Below are 16,678 nucleotides of genomic sequence, written 5' to 3' on the forward strand. Positions count from 1 at the left end.
AAGAGAGCAGGGGAAACATAGCCTATTGAAAGGATGCCCATATGGGGCAGGGCCCTATGGAAATTTGAGGAGTACATTAAAATAGGACACATGGATGTCCATCAGAACTCCAATCAGAAAGGTGATTGGAATTGACAAGCAGATATCCCCATATGCTCACTTAAGGTAGCCACCTGGGTTTATGAAGTAGATGGACATTGGGGGGGTCTACAGCAATGCAGAGATGGTCTGAATGTAGACATAGTCCTCTTGCACCCTCTGAGGCACAAAATGCAGTAAGTACTGTTCTGTCTGCCAGCAAAAGAGACCAAGACTTCAGAAGACTATGTGGCAGATTTCCCTGGTGGGAAGGCCTTGAACATAGCTGGCAAGTCAGACTATTTCTGGTAGCCCTAAGGTGCTATAAAAGAGTCTTGACAGAAATCGATACTGACTCTGGACTGGGTTTTGCTTACCCAGTGGTAAATGCAAATGCTCAGAGTGCTATAAAAGAACTGGGACAGAAGATAGCATGCCAATTTAGACCAATGACTGTTCTTTCTTCAGACCAAGGAACATACTTGACAGCCCATAATGTCCAACAATGGGCATTAAGATATCCTCCTTAAGAGTAATAGCTTGATAAAGAATTGGAATGGGTAATTAAAATACTGGTTGTCTAAAACAGGAAGATAAGAGCATAAAGGGCTGGTTTACACACCTTCATGAGAATGCTAACAGAGTGTGATCATGAGTGGGGCTAAAGGAATGTCCATAGATTTCTCTGTTTTTCTGGTGGCTGTGGGAAAGAATGCTGGTGTAACTATGCAGTTCCTGGTAAGGGAAGATGATGCTCGTATACCACTAACCTTTTTATTCTTCCCCACATTGCCTCAGCTTTTGTTTCCTACCTGATCATAGGACATGGCTACAACTGTAAGGGCTGGAAATGGGAATGATTCCTAAAAAAGAAACTATATGTTTCTAAACCTTCTGTCAGAATTCCTGAGGACCTGACAGGCCCCATCTGACAAAATTGGAGTTAACAGTGAATTTAGTTATATTTTCTAGGGGAAAAAATAGCCTACTACTAGTCTCGCATCTATCTATATAATCTCACCATATCCGCACGGTAGTGGACTGAGAGTAAAGTACTTGCTAAACTATTACTGTTGTCTACAATGTAGATCAGCATAGTGACCCTAACTATTGTCCCTTCCAAAGGTGGAAAAGTTTGGGTATAAATGGAGAGAAGAAGAAATATGGGTGAAGGAATTAATAAATATAACCTATTAATAAATAGGTTATATAATAAGTTATATAATGATGGAAATCCAGTGTTACATTAACACTTCAAAAGAGTCTTAGAGCAGGTGATACTATCAACTGATGAATGGATAAAGGTGTGGTACCTGTATACAATGGAATATTGTTCAGGCATAAAAGAGAATAAAACCTTGCCATTTGCAATGATGTGGATGGAGCTAGAGTATATTATGCTAAATAAAATAAATCAGAGAAAGATAGATGCCATATGATTTCACTCATATGTGGAATTTAAGAAACAAAACTTATGAACATAGGGAAAGAAAAGAAAGACAAAAAAAGAGAGGGAGGTGAGTGGGGGTTTTCTGACATCAGTTCCTGAAATAGCTCCAGAGCCATGAAGTGAAAACAGTGTCTAGTTATTCATAACAAGTTTCTTTCAACCACACCTGAGTTTATATTAAAAGGTGACTTTTGGAAATTCCCTAAGGATGGGGGCTGTTTGCCAGGGAGCCAACTATGGTTAGAGGGTTGGAAGTTTCAGTCCTACCCCCTGAGCTCTGGAGAAGGGAGAAGGGCAACATGTTGAATCAGTCACCATTGGCCACTGATTTAATCAGTCATGCCTACTGCATAGTGGAGACATCATATAAACCCAAAAGGAGGGGCTTCTGGAAGCTTCAGGTTGGTGAACATGAGGAGATGCTGGAAAAATGCTTTGCTCAGAGAGAGCATAGAAGCTCAATGCCCCCTCCTATATACGTTGCCCTGTGCCTCTCTTCCATCTGGTTGTTCCTGAGTTTTTTATCCTTTTATAATAAATCAGTAATCTAGTAAACAAATGTTTTCCTAAGTTCTGTGAGCTGCTCTAGCAAATTCAACCCAAGAAGAGGGTCATGGGAACCTCCTTTTGATAGCTGGTTAGTCAGAAGCATAGGTGCCAACCTGGACTTGTGATTGGTGTCTGAAGTGGGGGCAGAGACAGCACTGTGGGACTGAGCCCTTAACCTGTGGGATCTGATCCTATCTCCAGATAGAGAGTGTCAGAATTCAGCTGAATTTTGGGTCAGAGAATTGCTTTTATTTGGAAAACCCATACATTTGGTGTCAGAAGTGTGATTATGGTGCAGTGTGAGAGTAAAGGAAACACACAGACATGGGTTTTCCTTTACATCTGGGTTTCCTTTTTGCTTCATGTATGTGGGACTTGGTGCTGGAGACAGCAGAAATACAGAAAACAAGAGAAAACAAAAATTCACATGAACACCTGCCCTCTATAGTCAAAAGACTAGGAGAGGCGAAGCCTAATAAGCCAGGAAATTTTTAGACCAATAATGGGTCTACTCCAACCAAACTCCATGGAATAAATCGTGGTGCCATCTATACCTGTAAAAGCAGAACGGAAACAGAGACTTCCCTTCTTGCCTTGGTGGAAGAAGGCACCTCTCTTACTGAGCAAGCAGCTTGGATCTTCATCTTCTCCCAATAGTAATGCACCCCCCCACACACACACACAAGTGTTACTGGAGAATACTTGGGCAGCCTGTTCTGCTTCCACCCAGTAATAATGGCAGGGCATTCATGAGGCACTTCTGACTGGGAAAAGAGTCAGTGGAGGCCTATGGGGACTATGAGCTTCTACCCTAGCCTGGCAGGTAATAAAGCACATACCTCCAGGTTGTCAGCAGAGGCCAGGTGGGGGAATTTGGACTTCTGCCTTCCATGTGACAGCAACATCACCTTACTTACAGTGACTAGTGACACTGACATACCATTTTTTTGTTCACATATATTTTGCCTAAATATTAACTGTATTTTTCTAGGAAATAGGAAGCTGTCTTTAGGCCCAAGAGAATGGTGAGGCTTCAGAACAGTTTTCTATCCTCTCCCATAAAATTGTACTCTTTAAGTTTTTAGGCACTGAATTCAGTGGGTACAAATGTAGGCAACATCTTCCCTTTCCTGCCATCTCAATTTAGATGAGAACTGACTAAAGGAGAAAATTTAAAAACCCAGATCTAAAATGTGCTTGGGAGATCTAAGTTTGGGTATCATATGAGTGAGAAGGCAATGTTCAAAATGATTATGGCCTTTGGATATATGAATTGAATTGAACCAAATGCTATGAATCATAAAACGGCTTACAATTGAGATTCCATCCAAAGCTTTCAGTTCTGGAAGATGAAATATTACAAACAACCGGTAGTTTTCTTGATTCCATACAATAATATTTCCATATAGGTCAAGAATGACCAGGTTGCATAAACCCTGGGTAATAAAAGCACATATACTTAAAGTTATATCCATATATCTCTATTTCTGTCTCTACCTCTCTCTCTCTACACACATATATACATGCATATCCATCTACTTACACACAAAGATATACATCTCCCTACATATATATACATATATATATAGCAAGTTTTTTTCTCCTTAGTAGTTTAACCATCCTTGAATTTTAATATTTGAATTACTCAATCATCACTTCATAGTGATTTCAGTGTACATTTAGTGATATACATAGTGATTTAAGTATATATTTATTGGCAAGAGTTATCCTTGCAGGCCAGTAAGTTAGAATTTTGTACAATATTTCAGTGGTATGTGTTAAATGATCAGAATCTCTTTTAGGATGCTGCTGCTAAATGTATTACTACCAGTAGTAAAGACATAGAGGGAACTTTGCTAAGGTTAAAACCATATGCTTTGTTTATGGAATACTGTCCAATTAAATAGTATGCATGTGTGTATATAGATGTAAAAGGAATAAAAAACACTGCCTTCTGATGAGTGACAAAACTGATGTTATTCTATCTTCTGAGAAAGTAGCAGAATTCATCTTAAGGGAAAATGTGCTTTCTTATTAGACAGGAAATTTTGATGTGCCTTTGTTGTGCAGGAAGAGCCTAGAATAGAGGGGGATGGGAGAAATAGGACAAGCTGGAGAAACACTATTCTGCATCACTGTGTATGGTTTATTTTTGTTGCACCTATCACTAATCATGTTATCTCTGCAGCTTTAGAAGTAGTAGTTATATTGGGGGAGTAGGAAGGGAGAAGACTGAACACAAGGAAAGATAGGAAACAGATGAAAGTTTCTGGTAGAAGGTAAAATCCTAGTGATACGGTATCAGCAAATGGTAAAGAGGTCATCACGAAAATCCCAGTGGTAGGGAATGGCCACTGAACTTTAGAAACAGTGAAGTCACACAATGGATTTGAAGTGAATTCCTCTTCTGTGCTGTAGTAAACCTCCATTTTATGCAACGCTTCAGAAAAGCCTGTTCACATACAGTAGCCTTGACATAGGCATTTTGTTGAAAGAATTAAAGAGGACAAAATTAGGCAAAGTCAGTCAGAAAGAGTTGGAGTCACCAGTAAGAACAGTTAAGTAAGTGAGAGATAATCAAGAGTTCCTCTGAGAACAGGAAATGTTAAAGATTCTTACTCCCCAACCAGACTGGGTAATCCTTGGAAATACTGAGGAAGGCACTAGTTAGAAAGGGTGGGGCTTGAATATTTTATTTGTACTAAAAAAAAAAAAAATTTCCCTAAGTAGGTTGTCAACTTGGGGACATTATGTTACCTATATGTATGTTTTTATATATGTATAAATTGAATGAAAGTATATTTTAGTAAACCTTATTGTTCTTGATTTTTATTTTTTAAAATATTTTCCAAATCCTATACATTGAACATGCATTATTTTCATAATATAAAGAAACAATACATATTTTAAAGAACAAAAACATTACCACTCCAGTCACCTTTAAATTGTAGATCTCCTGATTGAGAGCAATATAGTTATTGCTTATGTATAATTCAATCAGAGTAATAGCTTTTTGTAAACCACTCAATGAAGTAATTCTGTTGTTCTCAAGAGAAAGGAAGTGAAGATGAAGCAAGTTATCAAAGGTGTGTTTTTCCAGACCAGTGAGAAGATTATTATTTATGCTGAGGCGGGTTAATTTAGTCAGCTTGGAAATGCCTAGAAAAATCAGTAAATTCAAGAAAAGATTCAGATAGGATAGAAAAGTTAATTTAAAAAAATAACTGACAGGCTGCCTTACTTTTTACAGACTGTATATTATTAGCTATCGTTTTAGTTTTTGTTTAAGAAGGATATAATGTGTATAAAGTCCCAGCTAATAAATTCCAGTTTGGGATTTCTAAGTAGACTCAGTCTTTGAGGTTTTAAGGGAAGTTATTATGTAGGAAATATTGAATGTTGCTTTCAAATGAACTTCAAATGATATAATTAAGATTTTCACTATCATAGTAACACAAAGCTCAAAAAAAACCAGCCCCCATTTTAAAACAGTAAAGGTAAGGAAGTAGATACAACACTTTGTAAAGTATTCCTCATTGTGGCATCATTTGTATTAAAAAGAATCATTTGGCCTAATTCTACCTTTGTGTACTTAAAAGTACTTTAAGACAGAACTTTAGAATATGTCACCTCTTATCACAATCTAACTCTTATGTACGCTGTGTATTGGAGGTACTTTTTAAGTGTAGGTAGGATGGTGGATAAGGTGAAAGATGAGAACTTTGGTTTCAAATGTGTAACTTCTAGATTTGGGACCATAAGTATATTATGTAAAATTTTGTAACCTCTGTGCCTTATTTCCCTCATCCATAAAAAGGATGTACTTTAGGGAGCCTGCCTGGCTCAACTGGTTGGGCATCCAACTCTTGATCTCAGCTCAGGTCTTGATCTCATGGTTGTTAAGTTCAGGCCCCATGTTGGGTGTGGAGCCTACTTAAAAAAAAAAAAAAAAAAAGACATACTGAAATCTGCTTCTAAGGGGTTATGGAACAAATGGAATGGCACTTGAAAAACATCAGTTACAACTTTTGACAAATAATTTGTTTTCAGTACATTTTGTCCTTGCTGGCCTTTCACATAAGCCTTCATCATGAGACTATGTAAGCTGAAAGTTAACTGATCCAGCAAGTAGGATAAAACCATTAAGGCAAAAATCCTTAGATGGATATTAAACCTATCTGTGTCTGGAGAAAATAAGAGAAATAAACTTTAGTGAGATAAAACTATTACCTCTGAAAAGGGGGTATAGGAAAAATACAGGTTGGAGGATTGTTCTCTTCAGTGAGATTATGGATGGGAATAAGAAGGAAACCTGGTTCTCATTTATACATACAAAACAAAACTAACACCCTATAGAATGGGAATGGAAGACAAGGGACAGATCCAAAGACAAATCTCTGAGCTACCCCTGGGTTTATTCAAATTTAATCTACAAAGGAGAAGCCTTTGTGAAGGACACTTTCACTAAGTGTCCCAAGTGATTCTTGTGATCAAGCAAGTTTTAGAAGCAGATTTCAGAGCCACCAAAATAAAGTATAACTAATGTTATACATGCTGTTTTTTAAAGATATTTAGAACTTACTTTTGTATATGTAATTTTTTGAAACAGAATTTTCTAGTTTATGAAAATGCACACACACGTGCTGAAAAGGATCCAATTCAAAAGTGAGTAAAGTATAAATTCTCTTCCAGTCATGATTTCCAATTCTTACCTTCTCTTCTTGACAAGACAACCTTGTTAGCAAAATGTACAACCAGAAATATTCTATACCCAGATAAATCCCACATTAGTAAAGTTGCTTGATAGTACTTTGTATGGGTCCCTATAAAAGGTTATATAGTACATTTGATTTTCAACCTCTGTAGAATAAAGTTTTCATTTTTTTTTAAGTTTTCACATTTCCAAATGTAACCTTAATTCCATATTTTGAAAAATAAACTGGGCTGTTTTATCTTTTTCAAAAGCATACCGCACTCATTCATTCATTTTTCCCACTCTGTAGATATTAATTACTGCCTGTTTTGTTATGTACTAGGTTTGGTAATAGGTGGTAAACATTGGCAGAGAGAGAAGGAAGTCAGAGGAGGTGCAAGTCGGCTAGCAAGGCGCGTTATGCATAGCAACGAGTCACAGAGCCCATCAGTAGATGTGCAGAACACTCTGACCCAAACCTTGATGGAATTTCTCTAGACATCTTCCTCCTCAGACTCAGAAATTCTGTCCTCAGTGTTATTCATTTTTTGCTCTTGTTAATTAGACGTTCATTTTTTAAGATTTTCAAATTCTCACATACCTTCTATCTTTGAGATACAATTTCCATCCAATGTGAGCTCTTCCAAGTTAACACAGGATTCCAAGCCTTCCATTTTAGTGAGACTATTGTTGCTAAATGATGCCCATTTCAAATTTTCCAATTTTTCTAAATTTGTGATTTCAAAGAGATGTTGCCCATCTAAATTTAAAGCAGTTATCTGTAGAATAGTTCATATTTTATGTTACTTCCAAATCTTATCAATAAATTCAGTGCTACAAAAAGGCTAATGAAATAATTTCAAATGTGGGAAGTGACATCAAAGGAATTCCTTCAGGAACTAAAGACATAGTGAAACTTAAAAAAGAGTAAGATTTGACAAGATTATAACTCCAAGGGGGACTTATATGGTTTTATGGACACTGTGCTGTGTCAGATTCCCACCAAGTGAATGGCTTGTCCCAGCTGCTGGGAGTGCTGTTGGCGGAAAGCCTTCAGCTGTCGGCACCTTCTGGGACAGTCTCAGCTGCAGAGAGCTCCCTTGCCCAAGGTCACGCTCCTTCCCAGGCTGGCCCACATCCAATGATGAAGGGATTCAAAGTCCTGGCCATCTCAGCCCAACCTGGGGCAAATTTAAAGAGTCATTCAATTCCCAATTTCACTGTGGGGTCCACCAGAGCTGTCACTGGGCCTACTTTACAGCTAAATATCTGTATATAGCTGGTAGTAAAAATAATGTATGATGCTTTGTGCAGCAAAAAGAAGCTGATGGTGCCCTCTAACTCTTCCCCTTATCCTCAGTTGAATTCTGACCAGTTCCCCTAGTACTGTGCCAAGATTCTTGGTTTCTTTTACATTGCCACCCAAACTTTTGACTTGATCTCTGGTTCTGAGCTTTCAAATTTGCTTGCTTATTTTGATGTATTATCAAAACCTACCCTTTTGCAGTGTACCTTTATCCTAAATCTCCTCTTCTGTGGTGACCACGATTAAGGCATAATCCCTGTGACATTAATGTTGACAACTTGACTTCCTTGTATAATTTTAATTTGGCTCTTCCAGTTTTCTGCCCCTTACCTATCTGTACCCTCTTTATGATACACAGACCAAAGCTGATAAAAATCAATTGAAGTTATGGGAGCCTGGGTGGCTCAGTGGGTTAAGCCTTCAGCTCAGGTCATGATCCCAGGGTCTTAGGATCCAGCCCCACATTGGGCTCCCTGCTCAGCAGGGAGCATGCCTCCCCCTCTCTCTCTGCCTGCCTCTCTGCCTACTTGTGATCTCTGTCTGTCAAATAAATAAATAAAATCTTGAAAAAAATCAATTGAAGTTAAAGTTTTATATTAGGTTTAATAGAATTAGCTGTTACCTTCAAGTACCAGTTTCCACTCAGATGTAAATGTGGTCCTAACTTCGAAATCTGTGTCAGAATTTTGGCAGAAGGCCATATACTAAGTATCCGTGGTCTCTCTTCTTTAGTACCAGAATGCCGTAAGAGAGAGAACTAATAAAAAAAAAAACACATGATGAATAAACGAAATGACATATAGCAGTCATTTATATATAGTTTAAAGTATTGTTTCCTAGATGAGGGGCCCAACGAATAATTTTTAAATTTTAAATATATATAAATATAAAACAAACATAAATTTTATATTAAAATATAATATATTTAAAATAAATATATTAAATATTCTAATTAATTTAATCATTCATTATTTATAGTATTTTAATTATTTTATATTCATAATCATAATATAATAGTCATAATTGTAATTATATCTATATAATTTATGACTTATTTATTATATATTACATATTATATTATTACATTTTATTATGTTATAATTGTATATGAATAATATAATTTATAGAATTCAATATAATTATATAATACAAAATAATTATAAGTATATTTAATATATTTTATATTTATATAGAATTATAATTATGCATAATTATAATTATTAAAATTAAAAATAATTATTAATCTAAAATGAAAAATAATTGAAATAAATAAAATAAATTTAAAAATAATTAATTTACTTAATAATTAAATATATTAAAATATAAATAAATATAAATATAAAAAATTTAAAATATAGCATTTTCTTTGCCTTAAAAATATTTTCAATATCTAGATATACTTTATGTATTTTACTTTTTATTTTAGCAGATATTTAACCATTACAAAATAAAATTTATAGAACTATGAAAGCTGTAATACAAACATCCATATAATCCATCCATTAAGCAAGTTTCAGAGCTGGAATATTCCTCCTATCCTGGAAGTGCCCTGTGTGCCCCATTTTAACCCTTTCCTTCTCCTTCCCCTGAGAACCCATCATTCACCTCATGTGAATCAATCAATGCCCTAAAAAGCAGAGAGATCAAATGATCTCAAATTTTCTATCTACCATTCATTTGCTTTATAGACCTATGTTTGTGCCCATAAATATCATTTAGTCTTACACGTACTGGAACCTTGTGTAAATTGAATAATAAGTACGGGTTCTTCTATGATTTGCTTTTTTGCTCAATATTGTGTTCATGAGATTGAGATTCATGTGTGCTGCTGTATGTAGTGGTAGTTCATTCATGGGTCATTGCTAGACAGTATTTCCTTACCAGTTCTCCCATCAATGAACACTGGAGCTGATTTCAGTTTTTCACACTGTTGTTACAAATATTCTTGACTCCTGCTGCATACATGCAAGAGTTCCTTTAGAGTTTATACAACTTGGGGGTTATAGGGAAAGTATATATTCAGCTTTCCTAGATATTGCCAAAATATTTTCCAAAGTGGTTATACCAACTACGACTTCTACTTCAAACTAGATATTGTCAGGCTTTAAAACTTTCACCAGGGCGCCTGGATGGCTCAGTGGGTTAAGCCACAGCCTTTGGCTCAGGTCATGATCTCAGGGTCCTGGGATCGAGTCCCGCATCGGGCTCTCTGCTCAGCAGGGAGCCTGCTTCCCTCTCTCTCTGCCTGCCTCTCTGTCTACTTGTGATCTCTGTCTGTCAAATAAACAAATAAAATCTTAAAAAAAAAACAACTTTCACCAACTTGTGACTCTCAATTGGTAGATTGTGTGGTTTTAATGTTCATTTTCTTGAATACTAGTGCAGTGGAGCATCTTCTCCTATGATTTGGTTATTCTGATTTCCTCTCCAGTATCTTTGGCCTATTTTTCTGTTTGATTGGTTGTCTTTTTTCTGATATATAAATAATATCTTTTGTCAGTTAGATGTGTTGCAAAAATTTTCCCCCAGTATGTAGCTTGTTTTTTTCCCTCTATGGTGTGCCCTTTAAGGAACAGATACATTAATTTCAATGTAGATACATCCAGTCTTTTATATTTATGCCCTTAGTTTCTTAGTTTCTTCTGTAATAAATTCTTTCCTCATTCACGGTCATAATGACAATCTCTATTCCTAATTCTAAAACTTTCTTGATCTTGACTTTTATAGTGAAGTCCTTAATGCATTTGTCCCAGTGCCTTTTATTGACAAGACTCTCTGATCTGTAAAGGCAGCTCTGTTTATCAAGTTTTCATGTATGTATGGGTCTATAGTAGGTCTTTATGTTCTGTTCTCTTGGTCTGTACCAAATCTACATTTTTTTAAGTAGACTCCACACCCAGCATGGAGCCCAGTGTGGAGCTTGAACTCATGACCCTGAGATCAAGACCTGAGCTGAAATCAAGAGTCACTTAACTAATGGAGCCACCCAGGTGCCCCAATTCTGCATTGTCTTAAAGGATTTTAGTTAGTTTTGATTTCTGGTAGGGTAAAACCCCAAATATTCTTGAGGAATTAATTATATTTTTAGAAACAAAAAAGTTTCTTTCCATCATTTTGAATAGATCCTAAATTAAACAATACATTAAGGAATTAATAGTCAAATATTCTAACAAAAACTAAACAGCTAGAGAACTAGAGTAAATATATTTAAGATGAAGCTACTTTGGCCAAAGTATAGCATTCTTAATCTGGATAATATGCACATTTCTCATGCCCCCAGGTTAATAGGTTGTGTGTGTGTGTGTGTGTGTGTGTGTGTGTATGTGCGCACACACACGCTTTAGCCAGACACACATATATAATATCAGTACTAGGTAGGCAATTCACTAAATGCTTTATCAAGGCTTCCAAGCTTACCTTATCCATAGAAGATTGTTTATTTTTATGTAGATTCTAGAAAGGACTCTGATAAGTTCAAGTTGATGGGGAAAAAACAGCTACCCTAGAGGCATTTTTGTGGATTTTTGGGGTAGTATGCAGGGATGAGAATCCATGCAACCAGTTGGTATTTAAATGGGATATATTTAAACAGAAAAAAGCTAAAAGTGATATTAATTTTATATATTAACTGATTTTTTATTACAACACTAAGAGAGGATATAAAATCTTAACAAAAAGCAAGAGTATGGAAAATATAATTTGTATATTCTAAGTAGCAAAAATATTGAACAGTAAAATCCAACCTGAGTAATCTTTGTTCCAGTAATAAATTTCATAGCTGCTGTTGCTTCTTCTTCAGAAATTAGGAGTCCATCTAAATGAGTAAGAGTCTTTAATCTGCCAATAACACTTAGCCTTAATGTGGCTGGCTTGGGGAAAGTAACAAAAAGTTAATTTTTACAAAACATTACATATGTTATGGCACAGAAAGGAGTGCTTTTTCATTCCTTTCCATGTAATTCAAAATTATGTATCTCCCACTTTATTAGCTATATCTACAAATAAGGGCTTAACTTAGTTCAATAACTGAAATTAAGTTATATTTAAGAACTGATCTGTTTTGTTTGAAGGTGGGTATCTCTACTCTTATGAAGGAAAGGAAGTCCTGTAAGCTGGTGAAAAGTGTTCAGAGAACGGCAGTGCCTCCCAGTTATCTAGATAAGCAGTTAGTCAGCTCTGTGTGCATTTCTATCTGGATCTCTAGCCGTTGACATCTAGTTTGGCAACAGGAAGAGAGCTGTACTATGTATGACCAGGCACATTTTGGGTATAGTCTGTCAAAAGAAAAATATCCTTCAATTTTTATGAGCAGAAAAGAAAAAAATACAACAATGTAAACATAGTAATATGGCAATTTAATAGAACCATCATTAGCCTCTTTTTAAAATGTTGAACAGTCTTATATACATTTTTGAAAAGCAAGGAATGGAGGATTCTTGCAATTATAAAATTGGGACAGTTTTTAAATACTTGGGGATACCCTTAAACATAATCATTGAATATTGAAATTTCTTAGCATGAATCTGTGTATCTTTGTGATAAGGAAAAAAGTAGTGTTCAATCAAATTTCCCTTTATAGCAGAACATAAGCCTTTATAATACAGATTTATCAGGGGAAGTGATAAACTGATTCCCCCCTTAATGATGTCTCTCTTATTGTATTCTATTATTATTTTTTTAAAGATTTTATTTATTTAAGTGTGATTGGGTTATGGACATTGGGGAGGGTATGTGCTATGGTGAGTGCTGTGAAATGTGTAAGCCTAATGATTCAGACCTGTACTCCTATGGCAAATAATATATTATATGTTAATAAAAATAATAAAAAAAAAAGGAAAAAAATTTTATTTATTTGTCAAAAAGAGAGAGAGAGAGAGCACACAAGCAGGGGGAGTGGCAGTCAGAGAGAGAAGGCAGCTCCCTGCTGAGCCAGGAGCCCTATGTGAACTTGATTCCAGGATCCTGGGGTCATGACCTGAGCTAAAGGCAGACGCTTAACCGATTGAGCCACCCAGGTTCCCACTTTCTATTATTTTTGGTCCCATGCCTCATTACAGTAGGTTCTAGGACCTAAACTATATAAACTCTCTCAAGGTTTGCAAATGGCAATAGTATCTAATACTCTTAAAGCCATAGTACTCTCAAACTAGTAAAGCTTATTAAAAAAAATCTTTTAATAACATTTGATTCATTTGATCACTACCCTACACTAAATTAAAGTTATGAGATACAAGCCATTCTAGTAAAATAAAGATAGTTTGTCTATTTCTGGCTATTATTGGATAATGGTGAGAAACTGGCTTTAAAATAAAAATGATCATTTGCTTTTTATAAACATATCTGCTTACCTACCTTTTGCCATGGATTATGCCGAATATCAAGAGTAAGAAGGCTTGTGGTGTGTTTGCATAACATATTTATTTCATCACTGGATTTTTTCAGTTGATTCCAGCTTAAGTCTAAGTGCTTCAGTTTCATCAGACCTCTAAATCCTTCTAGGGTTATCACATGGTTATGACTTGCATCCAAATATTCAAGGTTATACTGCAACACGTACAAATAGAAGTGGTGCTAAAAAGGGTCACAGCTGGTCTTTACAGAGTTCTTTTCTTTATGATTCACTAAGTTCCTTATATGCTTTTTGGTAATTCTTACAGAAAACCTACACAGTAGATACACTGCAATTATGGTATCAACATATGGTATCAACAATACAGGTATTTTATTTTTAGAATGCTTTTAATTCTCACTTCACTCCTGTAATATGGAGTGACAGTGTTTGTTTTCATAGAACAGAAGGCAGAGACTAACTGACAAGACAGGTTGTCCCCAAACAACAAGGAATTACTGTTCTTACTATCTGGACTTCTGGTAGCCTGGCTAAAAAAAGTTTCATTTTAAGAGGTAGAAATTAAACCTATTCTATAATTCTCATTTTTAAAAGTACATGACTTTTAATAACTTAAAAATCATTAAACTAATATATGGTCTATGTTGGAAATTGGGAAATGTAGTAAATAAATTAAAAGAAAAATAGAAAAAACATGTAATTCTGAACTTAGAAGGAACCACTGAGAACATTGTTTAAAAATTATATGTGCAAATATTTTTCTTACAAAAAACAGGTTGTATTATATAGAGATTTGTATCCCTTTGGGGGTTCACACACCATTAAGTATTCCTCAAAATGGTTTTTCATGATTGTATAATATTCCAATAAGTGAACTGTTAGGATCATTTTTAAAGATTTACTATAAACAATTATGTGGCTTCTAATTGTTGGCGGCACTGCAACAAAGATCCATGATCATGATAATTAAACTGAGAGTCTCTTATTTTTTCGGAGAAGATTTTTAGAAGTGGGATTATAAGTTTTAAGAATTTCTATATTAAAATTCTTTTTTAACTTTTTTTTTTTTTTAAAGTAGGCTCCATGAATGGTGGGGAGCCTAACACAGGGCTCAGACTCATGACCATGACCTGAGATCAGGAGCTGGACACTCAACCAACTGAGCCACCCAGGCATCCCTATATTGTTAAGATTTTTGATAAATACTGCTAAATAATTTTCAAGGAAGTTTGTACCAATTTTTTCTTCCAACAGTAGGCTATGGGAATGCCCATTTTCTTAAATACCCACCAGTTCCACCTGCTTTATTTTAATTTACATTGCTTATTACCAGTGAAGTTGAACATCTTTCCATGTGTTTGTATTAGCTATTTTTAAATTTTCATTTTTGTTTATTGTGTTTCTTGTCTTTAGCCATTTATCTATTTAGATCTTCACCTAATTATTTGTAAGAAGTCTTTAAGACTTAATTTGTTACTTTATTTGTTGCAAATAAAATTTTCTTTTAAGATATATACTAATTCAGACCTAGAACAAAGAAGAGAACTTTAAGATGTTTTGCAACATATTTTTTCTCACTTAATGCTTTTATTTTTTTAAATTATTTTAATTAACATATAATGTATTATTTTCCCCAGGGGTACAGGTCTGTGAATCATCAGGCTTACACATTTCACAGCACCCACCATAGCACATACCCTTCCCCAATGTCCATAACCCAGCTGCCCTGTCCTTACCTTCCCACCCCACTGCAACCCTCAGTTTTTTTTGTCAGATTAAGAGTCTCTTATGGTTTGTCTCCCTCCTGATCCCTTCTTTTTTTTTTTTTTTAAAGATTTTATTTATTTATTTGACAGAGAGAGATTACAAGTAGGCAGAGAGGCAGGCAGAGAGAGAGGAGGAAGCAGGCTCCCTGCTGAGCAGAGAGCCCGATGCGGGACTCGATCCCAGGACCCTGAGATCATGACCTGAGCCGAAGGCAGTGGCTTAACCCACTGAGCCACCCAGGCGCCCGCTCCTGATCCCTTCTTGTTTGCAACATATTTTTTAAAATAAAAGGTAATATTACTATAGATTAACAGTGAACTTGTTATCTTTATAGGTAATTCAAACAGTTGTTGAATTCAGCATAGAATTAATCACTGCTATAGTTCATGTTCTTGGAAAAGCAGTTATTACAGTGGTTCAGGTTGCATAAGTTGAATGTACCGATTTTAAAAAAAAGTCTTTTATTTCCCCTTTCATTCATTTTTTTTGAAAAAATTTTTTGAAAGATCATTAAAATCTTTCAAAAAATTCCTGGAAACCAAATAATGTTACTGACTTTTTATTCTCATAAAAAAGCATAGTAAAACAAACAAACATATAATCATTTGCTATCATAATTTCTTGAACAAAAGGATATTTGATAGTATTTTAAAAAAAAGATTTTATTTATTTATTTGACAGAGAGAGAGATCACAAGTAGGCAGAGAGGTAGACAGAGAGGCAGGCAGAGAGAGAGAGGGGGAAGCCGGGTCCCCGCCGAGCAGAGAGCCCGATGTGGGGCTCGATCCCTGGACCCTGATATCATGACCTGAGCCGAAGGCCGAGGCTTAACCCACTGAGCCTCCCAGGCACCTAATATTTGATAGTATTAAGGACATAATCTTAGAACAGTCTTTTAAATGAAATCAATTTGGCTTTATAAAAATTTATTAATGGCCTGTCTTCTCCCAGTTTTCATCATAAAGTGGTAAAAACTTGTCCCAAATTCTGGCATTTGAATGTAGACTAGCATTTTGGAACCATACATCATAAAATGTAACTGCCTTCTTTCCTTGAAAACGGGGATGGGATCTCAATTTTTATATTCCCAAAGATATAAAACAGACTCTATGAACATAGCTGTTCATAGAAGAGTACTTTCAGTTTTTGTAGCAGAGGTTTCTTTCTTAATATTTCTTGTGCTTCAGTTTGTCATTCTTAAATTCCAATACAGTACAGCCAACTTACAAAGATTAAAACTCACAATACCTCTTCTAAAAATTCTTAGGGGTAATGGTTCATTCTCTAAATATAAATTAGTTCTCTCTAGGTTATCACTTTAGCAATAAATTTTTCATTAGAAAAGATAAGACAGAAGTATTGTCTCAATAAAAAATTAGGCACATAATCTAGATTAAGATTGCAAATAGCTATACATACTTGTCTTTCCCTGGCCAACTCTGACTGTGGTGGAGCTATTTTCAGAGGAAAAAAAATCCCTTCCTG

At 35.4% G+C, this 16,678-nt stretch overlaps 1 protein-coding gene across 1 annotated transcript in view; it reads right to left on the reverse strand.

The window, feature by feature from the left end:
• The window catches only part of LRRC9 (leucine rich repeat containing 9), a 104,722-nt gene that overhangs the window by 32,146 nt on the left and 55,898 nt on the right, over nucleotides 1-16,678 (reverse strand). Inside the window, exons 17-22 of the mRNA XM_044230062.1 lie at nucleotides 13,429-13,620; nucleotides 11,820-11,945; nucleotides 8,699-8,833; nucleotides 7,372-7,549; nucleotides 5,016-5,236; nucleotides 3,391-3,513 (exon numbers count right to left, since the gene is read on the reverse strand). Coding sequence (XP_044085997.1) covers nucleotides 3,391-3,513; nucleotides 5,016-5,236; nucleotides 7,372-7,549; nucleotides 8,699-8,833; nucleotides 11,820-11,945; nucleotides 13,429-13,620 — 975 coding nt within the window. The remainder of the gene's footprint in view (nucleotides 1-3,390; nucleotides 3,514-5,015; nucleotides 5,237-7,371; nucleotides 7,550-8,698; nucleotides 8,834-11,819; nucleotides 11,946-13,428; nucleotides 13,621-16,678) is intronic.

The sequence above is a fragment of the Neovison vison genome, chromosome 13 (genome assembly GCF_020171115.1).
Source record: "Neovison vison isolate M4711 chromosome 13, ASM_NN_V1, whole genome shotgun sequence".
Taxonomy (NCBI): domain Eukaryota; kingdom Metazoa; phylum Chordata; class Mammalia; order Carnivora; family Mustelidae; genus Neogale; species Neogale vison.